This window comes from Oncorhynchus gorbuscha, linkage group LG13 (assembly GCF_021184085.1).
Source record: "Oncorhynchus gorbuscha isolate QuinsamMale2020 ecotype Even-year linkage group LG13, OgorEven_v1.0, whole genome shotgun sequence".
Classification (NCBI taxonomy): Eukaryota; Metazoa; Chordata; class Actinopteri; order Salmoniformes; family Salmonidae; genus Oncorhynchus; species Oncorhynchus gorbuscha.
The window spans coordinates 41839261-41863895 of NC_060185.1; the positions used below are offsets into that span (position 1 = coordinate 41839261).

Genomic DNA, 24635 nt, shown 5'->3' on the forward strand with positions numbered 1-24635 from the left:
TTAAAATAATAAAGGTGTCAAAACTAAGGCCAACTGGCAAATGTAAATATTCTGGTCCACGCCACTGAATTTGGAATTGGGTGTAGAATGCACTGCAGTGTCACTGATGCTGTCAAGCAGCTGTCCTGACCCCTGAGCAGTGTTCACCTAGGACAGGGATGGGAAACTCCAGTCCTCGGGGGCCTGACTGATGTCACGCTTTTGTCCCAGCACCTGCTAACACACCTGACTCCAATAATTAACTAATCATGATCTTCAGTTTAGAATGCAATTAGTTCAATCAGCTGTGTTTGCTAGGAAAGAGTGACACCACTCCGGCGCCCAAAGACTGGAGTTGCCCATCCCTGACCTAGGACATGGGGAGTAGTGAGGCCGAGCTGCCCTTAAAAGGTATGAGTCTGCCTCAGTAGCCACACCAGCCCAGCAGCTGAACCATCAATCACCCAGATCGTATAACTGCCTGCAGACACCCACCAAGTGATCTGCTCTCTGTCTCCCTCTCTCTTCACCTCTGTAGAAGATGCCACTGTGTTCTATAGTCCATGTTGGTCTCTATAGCCTTGCAATTAGTCTCACATTGCTCCTGCCATCATTGCCCATCACTCTGACTTTTCATGCATCCTTTATCTTTGCAATGCAAACTTATACATTCATGTTGTGGGTTCTGGGAGGCCTGCACATCAGGTATGTTGTCCAATATCCACAGACTTCAATACCTTTTAGTTTACTTACATTCTCTTTGTCACATCTATCTAAGCCATTGCTCTCGTACTGTAGCAGATGTTGATGTCAGATACAACCCTGCCATCACCACTGTCTTTTATTTTTTACCTTTACTTAACTAGGCAAGTCAGTTAAGAACAGATTCTTATTTACAATGACAGCCTACACCAGCCAAACCTTTGACAACACTGGTCCAATTGTGCGCCGCCCTATGAGACTCCCAAGCACAGCCGGTTGTGATACAGCCTGGATTCAAACCAGGGTCCCTGTAGTGACACCTCAAGCACTGAGATGCAGTGCCTTAGACCGCTGCGCCACTCTGGGAGCCTCAGTAGCCACACAAGCCCAGCAGCTTAACTAATACTGCTGCTGCTACTAATGTTTATTATTTTCCCTGTGCCATCCCTCCATCCCATCCCACCCTTCTAATCTGCTTTGTTGAAAACTTGCCAAGTTATATTAAGTACCCACAGGGTTCCACCCCTTATACCACCAGAACACATCCCCCAGCCCCCCACACACATACCGGCCCCCACCATGTAGTGATGTGTGGTGCTACTGGGCATGTTTGTTTGTTGTGCTGGTTACAATGTAACTGACTCTTACTGATAATAGTCACTGTCTCAACAAATGGATTATGCACATACCAACGTGTTACTTACAATAACAGTAACACTGTAGCACACCAGCATGTAGCCTATTCCAAAAGTATACCAAAGCAAAAAATATTTAATGGAGAAATATCCAGTTCTGGTAAGGGATATGTAGCACTTTAAAACTAAAATCTCATTCCATTACAGCCTAATAAATTGACAGCCTGTCATAGAGCAGTATCATTTATATGATATGTATATTATACATGATATAATATTTTTTATATACACTTTTTATGCATTTATTTAAAATAAATTGTGAAAAGAGCAGTTTATCTCGGTAACAGTCATCCTTGCAGTCCTGTCTGTGCTGGTTTGTCCCGTCACTCGCAGTTCAGAACACCGACAGATAGATGGCCTTGTCCTCAGAGGGAGATGGCATCAATCTACCGCGGTGCATGGTGGGAATGATCAGATCAGGTAAGCTGAAATGAGACCGTCTGAGCCGCAAGAACAGGTGAATGATTACTGTAGGCCTACTGTTAATGCCGTCGTCCAAAGATATCTTGTTATCTTGGTCTCATAACGAACAAATAGTGGATGTTTTGACGCGAGGGGTCCAAGTAACTTTAATGAGAGCCCGAATGAAAAGCGGTGATACGCAACAAAAAGAGGTCGACAACTCGCCAAAATCCTGGAATTAGTAGCAGGTAGGTTCAAAATTACTTTTGTTGATCGTACTCTTGTTAATGTTTTCACATCAAATTTTTCTTTGACGTGTGGATCATAATTGTGTAGTTTCAATGGCTGCGTTATATCCCAATGGTATTTATTTTCTTCTCTCACAGCTGCTTTAATGCCGAATTGTCACTGTATGCTTATAGTATGTCATCAATACATTTATTTGACATTTATTTATTTTGATTAATAAATGTTTTTCTTTCTTTATTTGTCTGTAACCTACGCAGTATAAGTATTCCTATACAATTTAAAACGCGTTGACAAAACCACAACAATGCACACACAGGCCTAACCATCTGTTGTTATTGCCTAATGTTATACAAATGCAAATTCGTAATCTATATACAACCGTGTGCATTGTGAAGGCAGACAATGTCTAATATTGGAAAACATCCAAATACAATAGCTTATGGAACAGTCCTCCTGTACACGCGCACGTGTTGTTTATCTCTCTCTCTGACTGGTGTTGCATTTCTCTCAGACAGGATGCTCCTCTGTAGGCCACCATCCAATTTATTGTAGGCCTATGGTAATTGCTTCTCAATTTCTCATTTAGGTCTACTGACCTGCCAAAGTGTCCTAGTAAGTGCATAAAAAGGCCAAAATAATGCATTATAAAAATGATATTCTAATTTTTTTAAATATTATATTTTCTTAATTATGTAAATATAGAGCTGTAGGCCTATTCATCCATAAAATGTGAAATTAACTCATTTGTTTTGCACACAAAACAGTATGAGTATTGCATTGAAGTTTCATAAATAATGCAATGAATCTTGTTGTCTACCTTCTATGACTGACATGATTAAACCTCATGTCATTGTTAACTCAGTAATTCAAGATATAGTACCTTAAGATCACTTTCTCAGAAAGAAATGGGTAAATCCATTTGAATTCAAACCCTTCCATACATACAGTGCCTTCGGAAAGTATTCAGACCCCTTGACCTTTTCTACATTTTGTTACGTTACAGCCTTATTCTAAAATTGATTCAATTGTCCCCCCCCCCCCAATCTACACACAACACTACGTAATGAAAAATCAAAAACAGGTTTTGGGACATTTTTGCTTATCTAGAAAAAAGACAAAAAAACTGATATTACATTTACATAAGTATTCAGACCCTTTACTCAGTACTTTGTTGAAGAACTTTGACAGTGATTACAGCCTCAAGTTTTCTTGGGTATGACACTACAAGCTTGGCACAACTGTATATGGGGAGTTTCTCCCATTCTCTGCAGATCCTCTCAAACACTGTCAGGTTGGATGGGGAGCATCGCTGCACAGCTATTTTCAGGTCTCTCCAGAGATGTAAGATTGGGTTCAAGTCCGGTCTCTGGCTGGGCCACTCAAGGACATTCAGAGACTTGTCCCCAAGCCACACCTGCGTTGTCTTGGCTGTGTGCTTAGTGTCGTTGTCCTGTTGGAAGGTTAACTTTCGCCCCAGTCTGAGGTCCTGAGCATTCTAGAGCAGATTTTAATCAAGGATCTCTCTGTACTTTGCTCCCTTCATCTTTCGCTCAATCCTGACTAGTCTTCCAGTCCCTCCCCTGAAAAACATCCCCACGGCATGATGCTGCCACCACCATGCTTCACCATAGGGATGGTGCCAGGTTTCCTCCAGACATGACACTTGGCATTCAGGCCAAAGGGTTCAATCTTGGTTTGGCCTGGCAGCCAGCTGTAGGAAAAGTTTTGGTGGTTCCAAACTTCTTCCATTTAAGAATGATGGAGGTTACTGTGTTCTTGGGGACTTTCAATGCTGCAGATATTTTTTGGTACTCTTCCCCAGATCTGTGCCTCGACACAATGCTATCTCATGGCTTTGTTTTTGCTCTGACATGTAATGTCAACTATGAGACCTTATATAGACAGGTGTGTGCATTTCCAAATCATGTCCAATCAATTGAATTTACCACAGGTGGACTTCAATAAAGTTGTAGAAACATCTCAAGGATTATCAATGGAAACAGGATGCACCTGAGCTCAATTTTGAATCTAATAGAAAAGGGTCAGATTACTTATGTAAATAAGGTATTTCTGTTTTTAATTTTTAATTACATTTGCTAAAATGTCTAAAAACCTGTTTTCACTTAGTCGTTATGGGGTGTTATTGAGTTTATTTTTTATTTAATCAATTTTAGAATAAGGCTGTAACATAACAAAATGTGGAAAAAGTCAAGGGGTCTGAATACTTTCCAAAGGCACTGTATTTGCCCATTGCAGAAGTGGTCAGAAAGTGACTTTTTGGACATGAATGCCAAACCATTTAAGAGAAAAGGTGCTCCAAATTGACCCATTTTGCATACCCCCACCATACCATGAGACATCCATGTCTTTATCACTGGAAAAAGACCAACGGTTGAGATTTATTTTTATTTTTACCATTAACGTAAATTATCTAAAAACATTAAAAGGCAGATTTTTTTTCCCATATTTGCATATGTTGCAGCTTAGACCCTATTTGACATAATTTGAGGTTTTTGTGTTGTTCCCGCCATTGGTTGAGACACAACATGCTCTTGAATACAGGTTGAGTGTCTTGTTTTGGCTGATTTATGTACTAAAATGGGAGTAGAATTTACATTTCAGCTTTTAAATGGTACCATATGGTTGGAGTTTCACATATCAGAGAAGGTTGACTTGAATCTGTTTTAAATTATACTCAATCTTCTATAAGAAACCTATTGAAATCATAAAAATATAGATAATAGACATGACCATTGAAGATGACATTCGACTGTGGGTGGACCGGCGGTCATCTTTTGTGGTAGTAATTAGAAGTTAATGTCAATTTAATTTATATTCCAATGGTGTACCAGCTAAATGGCAGGGGTCTGAAGGATAGGTACATTTTCTGAATTGTTTTTCTATGATTGAAATGACACCCACCCTGTATTCAAGAGCAGGTTTTGTAAACGATGGTAGGCACAACACAAAAACCTCATTTACGTTAAAGGTTTAAAATGACCATTTTTATTTTAAAAATGTAATGTTTTACAAAATAATCCAATAGTTTGACAACACTTTGTAAGCTTTTAAATGATATCAAACTGAACCGTTAATATTTTCCAGTGATGAAGACATGCAAAATGTGTCAACTTTGAGTACTTTATTCTCCTGATTTTTAAATATTTTTTAAATATATATATATAAACACACTGTTACAAACAGACAGACATACACTAACATATTGACCAGATAAATACTGATAAGGTCCAAGAAGTAACTTTCTGACCACTCCTTCTGTGGGCGAACATGTATGGAATGTTACTGTATGTTTAAATCAAAATATGTCAAAAAGGGATTGAAATCAAATGGATTTCCCCAAGTATTAAATAAGAGCACCGTTCTTTTCAATTCAACATTAGATCTGTTCTAGGTCCTTTAAACGACTGCAGCATGAGTCCCAATCAATTCCAATGACCACTGTTGTTTACAACTGTCATATGCTGCCCTCCTCCCAGGAGCCACTAGTAAACCAATATCCTTGTATTAATGTATGGTCTGCTGCAGCTGGCCTGCCTTTTGGTGTTATGCTGATGTAGCCTCCTGCTCAGGCCCAGCACAACTCCCTCTTGTTCCCCATAGACACCTGTTTCTCCTCTTAGGCTCTTGGCTTCACAGCGCAGCCCTCCTGTCTTGAGTCAATCACCACCTTCCGGAGACACCTGAAACCCCACCTCTTTAAGGAATACCTAGGATAGGATAAAGTAATCCTTCTCACCCCCCCCCCCCTTAAAATATTTAGATGCACTATTGTAAAGTGGTTGTTCCACTGGATGTCATAAGGTGAATGCACCAATTTGTAAGTCGCTCTGGATAAGAGCGTCTGCTAAATGACTTAAATGTAAATGTAATGTACCCCCGTTAGTATTGGTATGGTGGAAGGATGATCAGAGGCCTTTCATGCTCATGATTCGAGTTCAGGCTGCCCATCTGGTCTTTGAGAAGCCAACATATTATTATTTTTGTAATATTTTTTTGAGGCCATCCTCTCTGCATCAGCATGTTATTGCCACAGGGAGAAGAACACCTAACCAGAAATATGACATCCACTACAATTGTATTTATTTGTACCTGAAGCAGGTCATGGCTGGTCTTGTATCGTGTTTTCATTTCATGTCAGAACTGCACTCCAACCATATGATTAGACCTGTTCTTGTTGGACCCATTGTCATTGCACTACACATCCCACTCCAACCCCTCAATGTGGCATGATGCCTCACCGACCAGGAAGTAGGCTACATCATGTGTTATGACTTGTCATTGTACTACACATCCCACTCCAACCCCTCAATGTGGCATGATGCCTCACCGACCAGGAAGTAGGCTACATCATGTGTTATGACTTGTCATTGTACTACACATCCCACTCCAACCCCTCAATGTGGCATGATGCCTCACCGACCAGGAAGTAGGCTACATCATGTGTTATGACTTGTCATTGTACTACACATCCCACTCCAACCCCTCAATGTGGCATGATGCCTCACCGACCAGGAAGTAGGCTACATCATGTGTTATGACTCGTCATTGAACTGGGCGGCTGTCGGCTCCAGGCTGTATGCCTTCAGGCTCACAGGAGTAAAATGGCACTGTTGTACCAGGATGTGTTTTACATACAGTCCCATTGGTGTCTGTGTTGGCTATTCACTGTTTCCTTTGGCTGCCAGAATGCATAGTTGTGGTTCTGAAAGTTTGCATAAAAATCCCCAGGCAGATCACTTTACAGTTTCAAAGGCTCTGACAGGCTGTCAGGGCAGCACACTGTTGTCGTTGTTGACACCCCCCTGTGGTGGTAAACACAGGCTACACTTGTAGTTTTGCACTTTGTACAGAACTTGGAGGATAATAGTATGTTCTGATAAGATGTTTTGTGAAACAGCTATAGGACAGAAAAAATTGATTGTTGTCATTATGGTAGGCTTGTGTACTATTAGTCTGGTTTAGCTTATTAGAAGTGGCAGCATTTAATTATGTGCTAGCGGTAATATGGCTAATGGATACACTCCACAGTAAACAGTGTTGTGTTGGACTAAAGCAGACAATGTGTAGGCTAACCATAAATCCTCTCTTTTTCTCCTCTGTGTGTGTGTCTGTATTTTACTGTAACTCTCTAGTCACAAGACTCTTTAGCATACCGGCAGTGGTAAAAGTATAGTTGTATATCTATAGCTAGTTGGTCAGCCTACACATTGTCTGCTTTAGTCCAACACAACACTGTTTACTGTGGAGTGTATCCATTAGCCATATTACCGCTAGCGCATAATTAAATGCTGCCATTTTACACACCAATGTTGGACCTTTATTCTGTGTGTGTGTCCCATACGTGCATATATACTGAGTATACAAAACATGAACTCTTTCCATGACATAGACTGACCAGGTGAATCCAGGTGAAAGCTATGATCCCTTATTGATGTCACTTGTTAAATCCACTTAAATCAGTGTAGATGAAGTGGATGAGACAGGTTAAATAAGGATTTCTAAGACTTGAGACATGGATTGTGTATTGGTACCATCCAGAGGGTGAAGTAGTAGGTGCCAGGCGCAACGGTTTGTTTTAAGAACTGGAACGCTGCTGGGTTTTTCACGCGCAACAGTTTCCTGTGTGTATCAAGAATGGCTCACCACCCAAAGGACATTCAGCCAACTTGACACAACTGTGGGAACCACCGGAGTCAACATGGGCCAGCATCCCTGTGGAACGCATTCAACACCTTGTACAGTCCATATGACCGTGTACAAATATAAAAACATTTTGAACCGTTCCGCCTCCTCCTCCTCCATACAGGGTTGAGCTGAGAGGTGCCATGCTGTCGGGGGAGGAGATTCTGTGCAGCACGCGGCAAGTGATAGCGGGCCTTGAGGCGCTGCGAGGTGAGAACCACACCCTCCTGGACAACCTGCAGGAGGTGCTGGAGGACCGGCCGGTGGCCGAGAGTGGCAGTGTGGAGCAGGAGAAGAGTGGCATCATCCGCCAGTCTCTGGAGAGGATAGAGCTGGGCCTGGGAGAGGCACAGGTGGGGTCATACTGGAGATGGCAGAATGGGTGAAGTTGTATTTTGACTGTATTGGATGTGTACATGTTTATATGCACACCTACTTCACTCTCTTGCTCTCTTTCCCTCTCCATCCCCAGGTGATGATGGCTCTGTCGGCCCACCTGGGCTCCCTGGAGGCGGAGAAGCAGAAGCTGCGGACCCAGGTACGGAGGCTGTGCCAGGAGAACCAGTGGCTGAGGGACGAGCTGGCCGGGGCCCAGCAGAGGCTGCAGGACAGGGAGCAGGTGGTGGTCACGCTGGAGGAGCAGAACAGACACCTGCAGTTCATGAGCAGTATCCGCAAGTACGACCAGGAGTCGCCATCACCGGTATGTCACAGACCACCACAACCAGGGTCGTATTCATTATACACCAAACGGGGAAGAAACAGACTGATACAGTGAGAAACTACTAAAACTGCTCATATTCGTTTTCCATTGTCTTGCTATGGTGTACCCTAATGAATATGACCCAGTGCATGTCTTTGCCTCGGCTTTTATGTTATTACTAAAGCTAAGCTGTTGGTGGCTTATCAGAGCAGGTTGCTATGTGTTTCTCTGTATAGTTTATAGTTAAACCTTTATTTAACGTGCCTGGTTAAATAAAGGTTAAATAAATCAAATAAAAATATAGGATTTCCTCTCCGCTCTGTACTATCGATCTAGTTATGTTTTCTATGTCGACAGGATGACAAAGAGACGGGCTCCACCAAGGAGTCCCTAGATGACCTTTTCCCCACGGACGAGGAGGAACAGTCACAGAGTACGTGCACTCGTCAAATGAGCTGGATATTCTTGTCTGTCTATCTGCTGTGCAGACGAGCTATGCATGTATGTTTGTCGATGTCTCGGTGTGGCTCTCAGTGTTGTATAGTCTGTCACTCGCTGTGTGTATGTTTGTGTTAATGTATATTTGTGTGTCTGTATGAATGACTCTACCTCCCTCTCGTGTCCTCCTGTCCCCCAGTATCTCAGCCCCACGGTAGCAGTGTGGCAGCAGCGGCCCAGCAGGGAGGCTATGAGATCCCGGCCCGCCTGAGGACCCTTCATAACCTGGTGATCCAGTACGCCTCCCAGGGCCGCTACGAGGTGGCCGTGCCCCTTTGCAAACAGGCTCTGGAGGACCTGGAGAAGTCCTCAGGCCACAGCCACCCTGACGTGGCCACCATGCTCAACATACTGGCTCTGGTCTACAGGTGAATGGAGCCACGTTAGCCTAGCATATCAACCATGCTAGGTCGTACTGTGGGGTATTTCCATAGTGTGGCTGGTTATGTTAGCTGTATGCTAAAACTAAAGGCTGTTTTGCTCTTCTCTGCAGAGACCAGAACAAGTACAAAGAGGCGGCTAACCTCCTGAATGACGCGTTGGCCATTCGGGAGAAGACCCTGGGCATAGATCACCCTGCGGTATGTTCCTCTATAGTCTATAGTGAAGTTCAAGCGCCACCAAAATGGACAAAACAAGAAGTCTAAACCATGCATAGCTATTGGCGTTCCCCAGCACAGTGGAAAAGCAGCTACAGTATGTAACCAGTGGTGTAGGATAAATGTTTTTTGCCCAAGAGTTTACCCACCTTTTGCGAAAGCAAAGGTATCGGGAGCGTTTCTTTTTTTTACCGTGACCGGTGATCAGAGTATATCACTGGATGTAACTAACAGTACTGTATTTGTTTATAGGTGGCAGCCACACTCAACAACCTTGCTGTACTGTATGGAAAGAGAGGGAAGTACAAGGAGGCTGAGCCACTGTGTAAGAGAGCCCTGGAGATCAGAGAGAAGGTAATGAGGCGGTAACCTAGCAGCAAGTGACTAGAAACCCTGCCCTGATGGACCAATGGCAACTCTGCAAGCATTCTGTAGTATAGCACTCCTACAATACTACACTGCTCAAAAAAATAAAGGGAAACACTAAAATAACACATCCTAGATCTGCATGAATGAAATATTCTTATTAAATACTTTTTTGTTTACATAGTTGAATGTGATGACAACAAAATCACACAAAAACTATCAATGGAAATCAAATGTATCAACCCATGGAGGTCTGGATTTGGAGTCACACTCAAAATTAAAGTGGAAAACCACACTACAGGCTGATCCAACTTTGATGTAATGTCCTTAAAACAAGTCAAAATGAGGCTCAGTAGTGTGTGTTCTCCACGTGCCTGTATGACCTCCCTACAACGCCTGGGCATGCTCCTGATGAGGTGGCGGATGGTCTCCTGAGGGATCTCCTCCCAGACCTGGACTAAAGCATCCGCCAACTTCTGGACAGTCTGTGGTGCAACGTGGCGTTGGTGGATGGAGCGAGACATGATGTCCCAGATGTGCTCAATTGGATTCAGGTCTGGGGAACGGGCGGGCCAGTCCATAGTAACAATGCCTTCCTCTTGCAGGAACTGCTGACACACTCCAGCCACATGAGGTCTAGCATTGTCTTGCATTAGGAGGAACCCAGGGCCAACTGCACCAGCATATGGTCTCACAAGGGGTCTGAGGATCTCATCTCGGTACCTAATGGCAGTCCGGCTACCTCTGGGCGAGCACATGGAGGGCTGTGCGGCCCCCCAAAGAAATGCCACCCCACACCCTGACTGACCCACCACCAAACCAGTCATGCTGGAGGATGTTGCAGGCAGAAGAACGTTCTCCACGTCTGTCACGTGCTCAGTGTGAACCTGCTTTCATCTGTGAAGAGCACAGGGCGTCAGTGGCGAATTTGCCAATCTTGGTGTTCTCTGGCAAATGCCAAACGTCCTGCACGGTGTTGTGCTGTAAGCACAACCCCCACCTGTGGACGTTGGGCCCTCATACCACCCCCATGGAGTCTGTTTCTGACCGTTTGAGCAGACACATGCACAGTTGTGGCCTGCTGGAGGTCATTTTGCAGGGCTCTGGCAGTGCTCCTCCTTGCACAAAGGCGGAGGTAGCGGTCCTGCTGCTGGGTTATTGCCCTCCTACGGCCTCCTCCACATCTCCTGATGTACTGGCCTGTCTCCTGGTAGCGCCTCCATGCTCTGGACACTACACTGACAGACACAGCAAACCTTCTTGCCACAGCTCGCATTGATGTACCATCCTGGATGAGCTGCACTACCTGAGCCACTTGTGTGGGTTGTTGTATCATGCTACCACTAGAGTGAAAGCACCACCAGCATTCAAAATTGACCAAAACATCAGCCAGGAAGCATAGGAACTGAGAAGTGGTCTGTGGTCACCACCTGCAGAACCACTCCTTTATTGGGGGTGTCTTGCTAATTGCCTATGATTTCCACCTGTTGTCTATTCCATTTGCACAACAGCATGTGAAATGTATTGTCAATCAATGTTGCTTCCTAAGTGGACAGTCTGATTTCACAGAAGTGTGATTGACTTGGAGTTACATTGTGTTGTTTAAGTGTTCCCTTTATTTTTTTGAGCAGTGTATATTGTACTATCATTTCTCAGTCATGCAAGCAAAAAATCATATACCTATTACTCATTACTTCTTTCAACAATGAATAATGACTTATTACTCCCTGGGAAAAGTAATTTGTTATATTACGTTACGCGTCCTCACTCGATGTAAACAATATTTCTACAATGTGGTTTTTAAAACGTGTTACATTCTGATTTTATCTCCTTGTGTCCATTACCAGCGGTAGTCTTGTTTTTGGCACTAGGTGATTTTAATTCCACAATTAAACAAATATTTACTAATATATATTGAATGTGATGCACAAATAGTGTATTGCCATCCATGTTAGGTTGTGGTAAAGTGCTCTCCTTATTCCACAATACAGAGTATGTTTCTGCCACTTTTTATCTCCCATCACAAATACTTATTTGGATCAGTGACTGTAATAGGAAATGAATGATAACATCAGTAACAACCCATTTTTTTCTATCAGTAACCGTATAATTTCAATTGGAACAGTAACTCTGTGTTCTAATATAATTATTACCCAAACCTGTTAATATCCACGCCCCCCTCGTGTCGTTGGCAGGTGTTAGGCACGGACCACCCTGACGTGGCAAAGCAGCTGAACAACCTGGCGCTGCTGTGTCAGAACCAGGGCAAGTACCAGGAAGTGGAGCAGTACTACGAGCGTGCCCTGCACATCTACCAGAGCAGGCTGGGCCCCGACGACGCCAACGTGGCCAAGACCAAGAATAACCTGGTGAGGGATGGAGATTAGGAGAGGGTGAATGGAGGGAGGGGTATAAAGGGGGGGGGGGTGGACATGGTTGGCATGGTCACTGGGCTAGATGCTACCATATTATGTGTGTGTGTGTATAATATGCTATGATTGGGGAGAAGTGGGGGACTTTGACCCAAGCTGCATGCGTGTGTCTGAGGTGTGATAGTGCTATTTGTGACTCTAGTATTGCTGTATTTCTGCCTACAGGCTTCATGTTACCTGAAACAAGGGAAGTACAGACAAGCTGAGGCTCTGTATAAAGAGATCCTGACCCGGGCCCATGAAAAAGAGTTTGGATCTGTGGATGGTGAGAGCAAACTCATAATATGCTCTTTGAAACCTGCTCTCTAGATTCACTAGCATTTTGATCCAAAATCGGTGTATGTATTGGAATTGAAAATGTACCTCAGATTTGTACTGTAAATAACTAATTGTACTGCATGATGCCACTGATATGCATCCTCTGTGATGTTGGTGTCTCAGGTGATGTGCGGGACATCTGGACCCACACGGAAGAGGAGGGCTCCATGCAGGATGGGCTGGGCAGTCTGAAGCGCAGCGGCTCATTCACCAAGCTCCGCGAGTCGATACGCAGGAGCAGCGAGAAGCTGGTCAGGAAGCTGAAAGGAGTCGGACCTCAAGATACCACGCCTCCGACTCCTGGGTAAAGACCAAGTCCTCAATCTGCACGAGTTAGTTCTCAAAATGATGTCCAATTTTTTACTCTATCTTTCTTGTTCTCCCTCAGGATGAAAAGGGCAAATTCTCTGAATGTGCTGAACGTGGGTGTGAGGGAGTGTCAAGAAGCAGCAAGGGTGAGCAGCAGTTTCTGGCTTATTCTCACATTTCTGTACAATATAATTCTTAGTGTTTATTCATCCTTTCATTTTATGTGTTTCATATCCTAAGTCATTTCTCTGGCTGTGTGTCATCAAAATTAATGTATATATATATATATATATATATAGTGTTATAGTGTTTTGTATGTTCTTCCAGAACCCTTGCAGCCTGACAGAGAACCGAACCCTGAGCTCCAGCACCCAGAGTCTGGCACGGCGAGGATCCCTCAGCTCTGCACACTACACCTCTGAACACTAGCCCCCCCCCCCACACACACATCCAGGAAGTACTCTCACACAGCTCTGGTCCCTACTCTCTGTCTCAGTGAACCTACAAGGGTCACTGCAACCCCCTTCCCTTGCTCTGTTTTAAATGGAACAATGATCTGTTTAAGTTTGTTTACTGCACTATGTTGTAGCGGATGGAGGTCACTGATACTCCTTGCCTGCTAGTTTTATCCCCTGGTGCCCCAGTTCTGAGGTATAGATTAGGATACACACAGCAATGAGGACTGGTTTGAGAGATGCAGATTGAATCCGTTTCAGACCAGATTTAGTAATGCTCTGTACAAGGAGGGAAAGCTTGAATTCTTCAACGATTGTTCACAATTATGAACATCTTGATATTTGCATTTTAACTGCAGTTTGGTCAACAAGTAAGTGTCTGCAGCTATTGGATGTTATCCAAATTAATTTATTTGTGCATGCAGAAAAGGTCTTAATTCTACAATGTGGTTTTTAAAACGTGTTACATTCTGATTTTATCTCCTTGTGTCCATTACCAGCGGTACTCTTGTTTTTGGCACTAGGTGATTTTAATTCCACAATTAAACAAATATTTACTAATATATATTGAATGTGATGCACAAATAGTGTATTGCCATCCATGTTAGGTTGTGGTAAAGTGCTCTCCTTATTCCACAATACTAGAGCAAAATCTGCACTTCCCAGTCCAGCGGTAGAATGCAATTTGTCTAAAAATATTTCATTATGAGCAGATGTAAAAAGCTTAAACTATTTTTATAGCCCAAAAGTAAAAGCACTGTGCCTGTATGTAATATCTTATTTTTTTATTTGTCTCAGTTTGTGGTACATTTACTTTTTGGATAGCTAGCTAATTTAAATTCCTTCTGAAACATGTTTTTTAAATGATTTGATTTTGTTGTCTATGCATCTTATGCAGGATGTTATCAAGAGTAAATATGCAATTCGAGGGACAAAAAGCGATTAATTCACTGTGGTGGTATTTCCAAGTGATCATTTAAAAGGGCGGTAGAGGAGTCACTATTGTAAAAAGATTGTTAACCCATTGGGGTGGATGGAGGGAGTTCAATGTGGGTTGTGAAAAGGTCGCCAGTTCGAATCACAATGAGTCTTGTTTTCCAACCAATCACATTTCTCATTTGATGTTCTAATTGACTGAATAGCTGTATACATGTGGGAAACAATTGTGGAACCCTCCCTCGTGCTGCTGCAGTGGACTAGGCACTGGGATCAGAGCCAGAAGGTCACAGGTTCTAAGCTGACAAAGCACAAGGGCTCTATTCAAACTGTCAAGCTTTTCGTACGCAGCGGTTTACCATAAATGCAATCTCCATTAACATCGCCTTAATTTCAATCACGCTGAACTTCAGCAATACAGATTGAATAGAGCCCTATATCTTATTTATGTAGAATTATGTTAGCTGTTACATATGGAGAGCTATCTTTGCAGATTGTCAATGTCATTAAAAATTACAAATATATTTTATATCTGGAAACTATAGCAGACATATGTCAAATAAAGTATGTCTCTTCAATCCACTGTGTTCATGCTAGCCTTGTCTGGGTATGTTTCATGATGTCATGACGTGGCCCTTTTCTGGATATAGATCATGTCTTCTCACTCTCTCCTACACCCAGGTTCTGTTCTCAGGTTGTAAATTCCTGACAGAGACTCTCCCCCTTTTCATGCAGAGACCACCGTGAACAAAGGAATTCACGCGGCCGAACTCCTAAATCCCCAAAATGAAACAATGTTCACTTGTGATGTGAGAATGGTCTGTGGACACTTAAGGGACATGCATGACGAGTGTTTCATTTGGTGACCTCAGAGAGGACAGGAAACACAACTATTTCTCAATGTGTACATTTCAATGATGGGGTTTGCATCTAATTCTTGTATAAAATGAGCAAAGATTCAAGTATTTGTGAAATGTGATGTTAAACCTTTAATGTGAGAGAATTGTATTAAATAAATCATTGGCCCGCCCACGTGAGCACAGACATAATCAGGCATCATAGAACCGCCTTTCCTATTGTTACGAATAAAAAACCCTCCTGAGGAAATCCTCTTTAGAACGCACATACCTCGGTGTAAACAGGTTTGAGTGCCAAGACTGAGCAAACCCACAGCGTGAGTTGTGATTGTGAATAGTTATTGAATTCGTAACCATACCACATGGAGAATTGGCTACATGGCTGGAAATGGTTAAACTCTGAGACTATAGATCCATACAGAATAAGAGCAAATCTTAGATACTAATTACTAGTCTCCAGCTAGAAATTATGGAAACCTGGGATGCAAATGCCGACAAACGCCGAAACATCTATGAGAACATTTCTGAATGGTACTCTGAAGTATGCGTTCTAACCACGAAAGACTGATCTTCGGGGAACAGAGAGAGAGACTTGGATGAACTCTCCAGCAGACGGACCAGATTCCAACAGAAAAGTTCAACACATGGGCGTAAATATATATTGATTGCAATTATTCCCAAATGAGTGAGCGTTCATGTGCAAAGGATTAGCATTTAATTTCACATTAACTGTAGTGATTCCTTTTGTCTTTCCTATCATTTGTTAGTAACATATGTTTATGCATTTCTGTGATAATTTACTTTATTTACTAACTAAATAAAGTCAATTGGTGTATGGATGATTCACAGTAAAAGGTTGGGTTCGTGCAGATAACCAACAATTTACAACATTTGGAATGAGACTGACTAATTGATCAGATATTAAAATATCTGAAGAGTTCAATTTGGAAAATTATAACTTTAATCTGAAGATTTGTGGTGTCCCTACTTCCTAGTTAATTACATTTACATGATTAGTTTAATCACGTAATAATAATTACAGAGAACTGATTTGATAAAATAACAGTCTTCACTTTTAAATGATGCGAAAGACACGTCAATGTGTTTTTAAAAAACATGCCAACTGCATGGTAGAAACTGTAAACATTTATTTTTCGGCCTACCGGCTTATGCAAATATACATTTAAAAAATAAACTATGTACAGTAGGACAGTATTGGAATAGTGACTGTGGGTTTGCCTGGTTGATGACACTTCCTCTTAGGCTTGGTGAGCGATCTGGGCGATCTTTTGCAGCATGTCCTCTGACTGCAGCTGCTCCAGTGTCAGCAGAGACAGGCCCAACTGGTCCTCCTGAGGGGAATGGATAAGGGGGTTAAGGGGAGACCTGGGTCAGGTTCAGTTGGCAAAAACATTGAACGTTGCAGTTAGAGATGTCATGAATAGAGCTGATGTGATTTCTTATTCTACAAGTCAGACAGGCGTCTACATAAAAATAAATCCACAGCCCTGCGAAACATGTCCCTGCTGTACCTGTCTGAAGGGCTGGGCCATCTGGCGTAGGAAGTGTTTGGACAGCTGTACCGTCTCGTCGATGGTCAGGTTGAGGCTGCCGTCAGTAAGGTGCTCCTGAATCCACCGGGGCAATTTCCCTCGCTTGTCAGCCCGGGCATAGCGCTGCAACGCAAGTGAGAAACGATTGTTCCAATTCTCTTTAATAGCCTTTTATTGAACCCATTTATTTTGTTACCATTGATGTGAAGGCACTAGCTAGGTAACAGCATTATGGAACAACCTGCTGTGACCTCAGTGCATTATGGCTTTCAAATTCAAGAAAGCCACAAAATTGAGAATTTTTATTAGGATCCCATTAGCTGACGCCACAACTTCAACTAATCTTCCTGGGGTCCAACACAGAACTAAAATACAAACCATTTATTTTTTAAACAAAATGATCATGGTAGAGTCTATCAGAGTGGTAAGAAATGTTCCTTTAAAACTAGACACACCAAGTTCCGAAGGTCCTCACCTTGTCTGCGAAGATCATCAAGCCGTAGTCAGTTTTGCCCCTGATGGCACGGCCCACACACTGCGCTGCGTGCCGCATGGCGTCAAAAGTCAGGAAGTCATTCTCTCTAATCTGGAACTGGTCCCGCAGGTACTCCAGACGGGCCTGGTAGAGATGGACAGAAGAGGAGAAGGATAACTATTTTGGAAAAACAGACCATTAAGATTAAAGGAAGTGAAAGAATTACAGGACAGAGGGGTGAGGACATACGCTGAACAGAAGAGAGGAACAGACCAAAACAGTGAATAAAGCAGAAGAACAAGGGAAAGATGATGAACAGCAGAGGAGTTAGACTGACCTTCAGGATCCGGCTCTGTGTGTAAACGTAAGGCACTCCGAACATGATCACCGCACGGCCAAAATGGTGGACTGAGGGAGATATTTGAAGAGATAAGTGATATGGAACTAACTACACATGACCTATGCTGTAACTTTGGCGGCCATTTTGTTTAGCAAATGAGCCTAATGGAGGCTCTACTACTATGTTACAGGAACTAAACAACACTCACCAAAGTCGATACCCTCGGACACCTTCCCCCTGGCCACAGACAGCAGGATGGCTCCTCTGCCGTTCTCACAGGCCTGGGGCACAACAGATAAGAGGTCAGAGGTCACAGACAATGACAGAAGACAACCTAAGACAGTCAAAGAAAGGGTATCCTGACCTCCTGGTATTTCTCCAGAGCCATGCTGGTCTCTGCTGCGTCTGGGGTCTCGATGAAGATCAGCTTGTTCCTCTGGACATTCTCCAAGATGCCCTACAGATAGAGACACAAAGGGGCAGGACAAGAGGACAAAGCTTACTCAACATCCAGATTACTACCTTGCAAAAAATTACAATTCTGGCCACAGTTCTATTTGCTGCCAATAAAATGCTAACATAAGATATGTCTATTGCTATAACAGTACAGACGGATCAACAAGATATTCACATTTATCTGCTCATACCTGCTCATACCACGATGCCACAATGTTCTCCATGTAGGTGTAGCTGGTAAAGAAGGCCACGATGCCATCTGGCACAATCGCAGACATCTCCAACAGCAGGTTGCCATAGTTACGGATGACAGCTGAAAAATCGAACCCAGACCAGGTTTATTTCAGTGATTTGTTTTCACATCTAAGGAAAGGACAGTCTAAACTTACAAAGAGGCAAGGCAAGCTTACAATATTTAGATACAATGTAACAATCACTAACCAAAATCTTCACGCGTCTCAAACTTGGAGGTCATGGCCACCTGGTCGTTCCCCCTCCCCACCACCTGAAAGAGGAAGAGCTCAGTGTCACCTCCTTCCATCCTTTCTGAAGCTCAGCATAGCTTGAATAATTAACCACTCAGGTCATATCATGTAGACTGTTTCTGAGGTTACTTACAAGAGGGCAGAGGCAGGTGCGTGCCAGCGTCATGGTGAAGGATGCCACGGTAACAGGCCGGAAGTCCAGGATTCGGGGGTAAATGTCCAACGGTGAAAGGGTCTGTGGGTAGAAACATGATCAGAAGTAGACAACCACAGGGTAGGACAGCCGAGCCAACACACAGCCAAGGGATCTAAGTGAGAGGATCAATGGAGAGAAGTGATGATCATACGACTGAACTGACTGCTGAGGCTAAATAATAAATGGCTAAATAAAAAACTGAAAATAATATAAACTGTCAAACTTTACATTTCTGTTTGCGTCGCATGCAAATTCATTGATCAACTAAATTCTGAATGGTGGTTAAAAAAAAAAAACATTAAAAAGCTGCAGATTTATTGTTGATAAAGTACTAAGAAACACAAAGAAAAGCCATAAACACAAGCCTCATTAACACATGTACTAAGTTTACAAATGGCACTCTAGCCCAACTGCCTTGGAATGTGAGTGGCCCCATCTTGGACAGATGAGACCATCAGCAGGTGTCTTATAATCACAGATTAGTGGCTAGGTCACAGTTAATCTAGGAACAGAGGAAGGGGAGAGAGAGATTACCCCTGACGTAATGATGACAGACTGGAAGCGCTCGAACACAGGCTTGATGGCAATGGAAGGGTCCATACAGCTGAAGGGAGAGGAGAGAAGAACAGGGTTAAAAGTAGATCCCATCCACTTGCATCCTGATGGATTATTTCACCCTTGGCTCTTGCAGTGGCACAACATCTCATCCATCAATATCACACCATTCTGCTGGCAAAACAGAGCATACTCAACACAAATGAACCCCACCTGAAGTGCAGCACGGGGTTAGCAATGGTGGGGGTTCTGTCTTCAAAGGGTTCAATGATGATGGTGAAGCCTGATTGTGGAAGATAGCAAGGGAAGAACAAAGAAAATAAATAACCACAGAGCTGTAGCCATGTAGAGGTAACATAGACCCAGTCAGCCTAGGGAGGTTGAGTACCTTTGCTGTAAGTGCTGACCAGAGTGGCAAAGTTGGAGATGAGGGTGATGGCTGAGAAGTCTGCGATGTCCGCTATCTCTAAAGTCCTCAGCAACGAACGCAACCTCTCGGCACAGAATCTAGAGAAACAAATAGATATGTCATATAAGGAGTGAGTAGGAGTTACTAGAAACTTCTTTCAATGTATCAAAGAGACATAATCCACGATGGAGTCAGTTAAGTCTAGGAGCATTTGGTTGACATTGCCCGGTGCCCTGGTGGACAGAGTTTGCACATGTTAGGACCTAAAGTGGAAAACTCCACCAACCGAGAGCACCAGGCTATACAAAACTAACACAAAAGTACTGTAGAAGTTACCTGAGGGGCTTGCGGTCAATGCAGACCTTCTCAAAGATGTCTTTGAGGAACTGTGGAGCGCTCTCCTGCACCACATGGTGAATCCTCAGCCTGGCCTTCAGGTACTCCAGGAAACGCTTCATGAAGCCCACAAAGTGCTCTGCCGTGCGGATGCTGCCAGGCACAGCCTCTGGAGGGGGGAAAGAAAGACAGACAGTGCGGGGGAGGGAGGACAGGGTATAGAAACGGAAAGATTGATACATGAAAACCTGTTTGAGCATAAATCGCTACAAATATTCAATAACTGGTTGTTTTCGACTGGACTCCAGGGGGCTAACCTTGGAGGATCTCATCTGGCAACACGGGATTGGACATGTAGATGTCAGTCTCCCTGGCAACGTTGGCCTCTTTCAGGCCCTCCACCAATCGTCTGTATTCCTCTTTCAGTTTGGCTGCATCCGTCTCCTTTATCCTACAGCAGAGGACAAGCGGTTGAGATGACATCAAAACCCTCTACACTTTTGGGGCAAGAACAACAAACTGGTTCAGTCGGTCTCATTATTGTACCCAGAACATGACAGTGGTTCTAGTGCTGCTCTCCACTAGATCCACTAGTATGACCTTACTTGAGAATGGTGTTCTGTAGGGTCTCCACGTTGGCCTGACTGCGGTCCAGAGTCCTCCTGGTGATGTTGACGCTCATTGAGTCGATGCACACATTGTCTGAGGAAGAGGAGGATGGAACGTCAGCTTGTGGAGGCTTGAAACAGTGGGTTGCTTAAACAAATGGGAACGAAACCGCTGGATGTCCTTACCGATGTTATGTGCTTCGTCAAAAACAACCACTGATTTCTTGGAGAGCTCCTTTGAGACAAGGTCTGCAATCTTTGGGTCCAGGAGGTAGTGGTAACTGTAAACTATGATGTTGGCATGGAGAATCTGTATGTGTTAAGGAAAGAAGCAAAAAGGAAAAAACACAGCCACTAATCCATCTCCTTCATAAAGTAATGCCACAGAGTTTCTAAACCCAGAGGTGCAACGTCACGAGACGTCCGGGAACACTTGTGAAACCGACCAAGCAGAGCAGGCCAGGGTTTGAGAAGACATTGCGAGAAGAAGTGAAACATCCTTGGTTGTTAATTTTCTCAAAATCTAAAGGCACAACCTAGATTCGAGCCAATGTCTTAAGTAGTTGAACATGTTAATAGTGCAACCTTGTGAAAGTGACAAACAGACACGTTTTCATTTGTAAAAAAACAGCTTTATCGCCGAAAGGGCCAATGATTTGACCGCCTGCACATGCTCAGTTCGGCGTGAGACGATCGTTAGACCTGATTACGTGTTTCTATGCTTGAGCTTAGCTAGCCAACGTCAACTTGACATCGCCTACAAGTGTGATCAGCAATTTCGATTGGAGAAGTAGTTTCTGCCCATCTTCATCCTGTACCGTCTTTAGTAATGCTGTCAAATATAACATGCTGCAAAAACACTGGTAAAACACTGGTCCTTCTGTAGCTCAGTTGGTAGAGCATGGCGCTTGTAACGCCAGGGTAGTGGGTTCGATCCCCGGGACCACCCATACGCAGAATGTATGCACACATGACTGTAAGTCGCTTTGGATAAAAGCGTCTGCTAAATGGCATATATTATTATTATTATATTATAAAAGAAAAACATCAGATGCTATGACAATGGGCTATTCTTACCGAATAGCGTGCCAGATAGTAGGGGCACCAGCCTTTCCTCCGCCCAAACTCCTTCAGATCGTCCAGATTGTAGACTCCAGCGGGGAGAGGCACCTGCTTTCCCATAGCATCAAACTCCTGGAGCAGAGAGACAGAGTCAATCAGGCAGACAGACAGACAGAGACGTGGAACTCTCCAGATCACTCCCTTTGTCACAATCCCAAGCCCCTCACCTCATAGAAACGGCAGGAAGGCAGGCTTGGGTTGCTGTGCCGTTGGGCACGGATGTATGACGCCGTCAGGCTGTGACATTTGCCATCCACCTCCTTCCCAAAGCGTAAGGAGCTCACCTGAACACAAAGAATCATGCAATTTGGACCATGACATGGACACACACAATTTAACTACATGCAAAGAAATGCTCTATATTGAACACACACAAATGTGTTTGATGAGCGTTACAGAACCACTGTTAGTGGGTGTCATCGTGAAGATATGTGTACTGACCGCTAGGGCTGGGCAATGAAGTTGTCTATCGCGACCCTTTACAGACATAGAACACAGTACAGCAGTAACATGTCGATAATTGATCACCTTTTCAGACAATTGAAAAAGTGTCACATTAGAAGCGTCGGTACCTTTTCAGACCGTAGAATTCTGCCTGTATATCATGTTCTATTATTTCCATGACAACAATAAACATTGCTGATTGATGTGCTGCTGTGTTGCTTACGCTGTTTTTTTAATGGTAGTGTAGCTAGATGTGCTTTCTTTCTACTGAATGTCTTGGTAAGTTGTGATATTTAACAAACTTTAAAGTACCTTTTTTTTAGGAAAGAGTGGTCTGCGCGCAGGCAGGCTGGAATTGACTGTTCTGCTCACCCACTGATGGATGTTAGTCTCGCTTCAGAAGCAACATTACTTTACAGACAAGTAACATGCTGTTCATGTCTCCAGAGAAGGGTTGGCATTTTAAAAAGTCAGTGTAGCCTACCCTAACAGACAAACAATCATGCTGTAGTGCTTTCAAGGGGCCACATACCATTATATCTGAAAAGGGTAATCGATACAGGCAGCCTACTGTAATTTTGTAATATGAGACTACGGCATGTTGCTCTTACCTCGGGGTGAACACACAGGTTTTTCCGAGAGGAGAGCGCCAGAGCCAGGAGGTTGTTCTTCTCTCCCGTCTCCTTAGAATAGTACTCCATTAACTTCCTCAACTCCTCCACCACCTGACAGACAAGGGAGCAACATGGCATCAGAGAAGGGGATGAGAAACATATGTTCTTCAAGGACAGGGGAGCACAAAGAAAGGTGTGAGAGAGAAAGAGAGGGAGAGAGATTACCTTCTCTATCTCAGGAACAGTTCGGGAACAGTAGATCAGCTTTGTGACTTCAAGGGGATACTCCTGTCAAAGAGAGGAGAGATCACTGTATAAGTGAATTGTCAAAGAGGACCAGATGGTGACAAAGGTTCTTCCAATAGAGTCCCGATGGAGGAATGAACATATCTTGACTCACCCGCTGATATGCAACAATCAATGACAGAAGAGAGATGGTTTTCCCAGTTCCCGATGGCATCTCCAGAACTCCATGTCCCTTTCGATAAACAATGTGTTACCATCATGCATAGGGCCATAGCATTAGGATTTATCTACAACAAGTGGCATGTTGCTGGGTCTCTCTATTTACCTTGGCATCCAGGGTCCTCTTGAGTTCCAGCATGTAGGAATATTGCTCTGGGTAAATGTAGTCATATGGGAAATAGACTAACAACCCTTCGATGTTGAGCCTAGAATAAAAAGGTAGTAGTCATAGTAAGGGCATTTCGCCAGGTAACATTCAGCATATAGCATTAGCTATATAAAAAACATAACTAGCTGGCTGGCTAGCTACCCCCCCCCCCCTATTCATCTGTGGCTAAGGTCGTTCCAACAGACATCGCACGGTGTAATGTTTGTAGTTTAACCAGCTAGCTAGCTTACGATAGCCAACTGCTAGCTATATTAGCAAAGAGTTTACTAGCCACATAGTGCTAACTTTGCCCTGTCTGAGAATCTCTCTGCCACGAGCACTTACTTCATTTCAGTGGATTTATTGCAGCGGCGAGCTAGCTGCTTATGTGTCAGTCACTTTTTTTTACAATAAATAGATGCCTAGCTAATTTATTGGCAAAACAAACCCCTTCAACTAACTAGCTAGCTGTTTTCCACACTGGATTTCTTCAGACATCCTCAGTCTACACAAAGCCCTATCTTTTGCTTCTCTGATTGGCTGCAGAATTGTGAGCTAATCCTATGGTCTTCTCTGATTGGGTTTTGTATGCATCCCTCAATGGAAGTACGTCCTATTCCTGTAATCAGAACTCACTAGTCAAATATCGAGTTAAATGTGGAGCTGAATCGCATTTGTGGAAACCAAGACTGTTCTCAGAGCAGACCTGGTTGTAGCTAGGTATTTCGCGTCGGGAAAAAGTTAACCCTTTTCCTAACCTTAACTTAAATTGTCCTAAATGTCCAAGTGAATTCTCCTAAACTGTTGCGTAAATTATCCTAACCAGCTACGACACTTCTGCTAGTCAAAACCTGCAGACTTGTCTGAGAGCAGTTTGAGTATCCACTAAAGCGATACAGCCAGCCAGGGAGGTTCAGAGAACTATTGTGCAGTCTTTTATTCAATTTCATGAAATGAAAGAAAACTGAAATACTGCAGACTAAAGAAAGAATAAAGATTTACCCGAAAATAACATTCTATTTATATTCAACATGAGCAGAAGGTATTGTCATAAGAGTAGTAAAGGTACTGCCTATATTGTTCATTTGACAAGATGTATGGTAGGGGAGAGTGGGGTAAGTTGAGCCATTTTTACATTCAGCATTACTCCATCAAGGGAAATATGGTATTCTTTCTAACAAAGATATATGGAAATAATGAGAATTCATGTAAACATTACAGTTTGA

The 24635-nt window shown here is 43.3% G+C and overlaps 2 protein-coding genes across 5 annotated transcripts; one reads left to right on the forward strand and one right to left on the reverse strand.

Annotated features, from left to right (window-relative positions):
* The first annotated feature begins 310 nt into the window (after window positions 1-310).
* On the forward strand, window positions 311-14924 carry klc3 (kinesin light chain 3). Of its 3 annotated transcripts, none has more exons than XM_046294521.1 (12): window positions 311-390; window positions 7855-8083; window positions 8203-8433; window positions 8791-8866; window positions 9071-9299; window positions 9425-9512; window positions 9783-9884; window positions 12092-12265; window positions 12494-12593; window positions 12770-12950; window positions 13035-13101; window positions 13283-14924. In XM_046294521.1, the coding sequence occupies exons 2-12, from the start codon at window positions 7874-7876 to the stop codon at window positions 13382-13384; spliced, it is 1560 nt and encodes a 519-aa protein (XP_046150477.1). In that variant the 5' UTR covers window positions 311-390; window positions 7855-7873; the 3' UTR covers window positions 13385-14924. The 3 variants fall into 3 exon arrangements, with proteins under 3 accessions (XP_046150477.1, XP_046150476.1, XP_046150475.1); XM_046294520.1 differs by lacking the exon at window positions 311-390 and adding an exon at window positions 1682-1796; XM_046294519.1 differs by lacking the exon at window positions 311-390 and adding an exon at window positions 1803-2026.
* A 1410-nt stretch (window positions 14925-16334) lies between these two features.
* On the reverse strand, window positions 16335-24187 carry ercc2 (excision repair cross-complementation group 2). 2 transcript variants are annotated; one of them, XM_046296450.1, is made up of 24 exons: window positions 23755-24187; window positions 23368-23467; window positions 23197-23274; window positions 23022-23084; window positions 22794-22907; window positions 22180-22215; window positions 21906-22022; window positions 21694-21810; window positions 20803-20926; window positions 20614-20710; window positions 20326-20459; window positions 20009-20177; window positions 19652-19770; window positions 19477-19546; window positions 19243-19312; window positions 18646-18747; window positions 18469-18532; window positions 18219-18340; window positions 17936-18028; window positions 17780-17852; window positions 17569-17639; window positions 17232-17375; window positions 16736-16879; window positions 16335-16555 (listed from the first exon to the last, which is right to left on the reverse strand). In XM_046296450.1, the coding sequence occupies exons 1-24, from the start codon at window positions 23757-23759 to the stop codon at window positions 16463-16465; spliced, it is 2319 nt and encodes a 772-aa protein (XP_046152406.1). In that variant the 5' UTR covers window positions 23760-24187; the 3' UTR covers window positions 16335-16462. The 2 variants fall into 2 exon arrangements, with proteins under 2 accessions (XP_046152406.1, XP_046152407.1); XM_046296451.1 differs by lacking the exon at window positions 22180-22215 and having other exon boundaries at window positions 23755-24182.
* Between the last annotated feature and the right edge of the window lie 448 nt (window positions 24188-24635).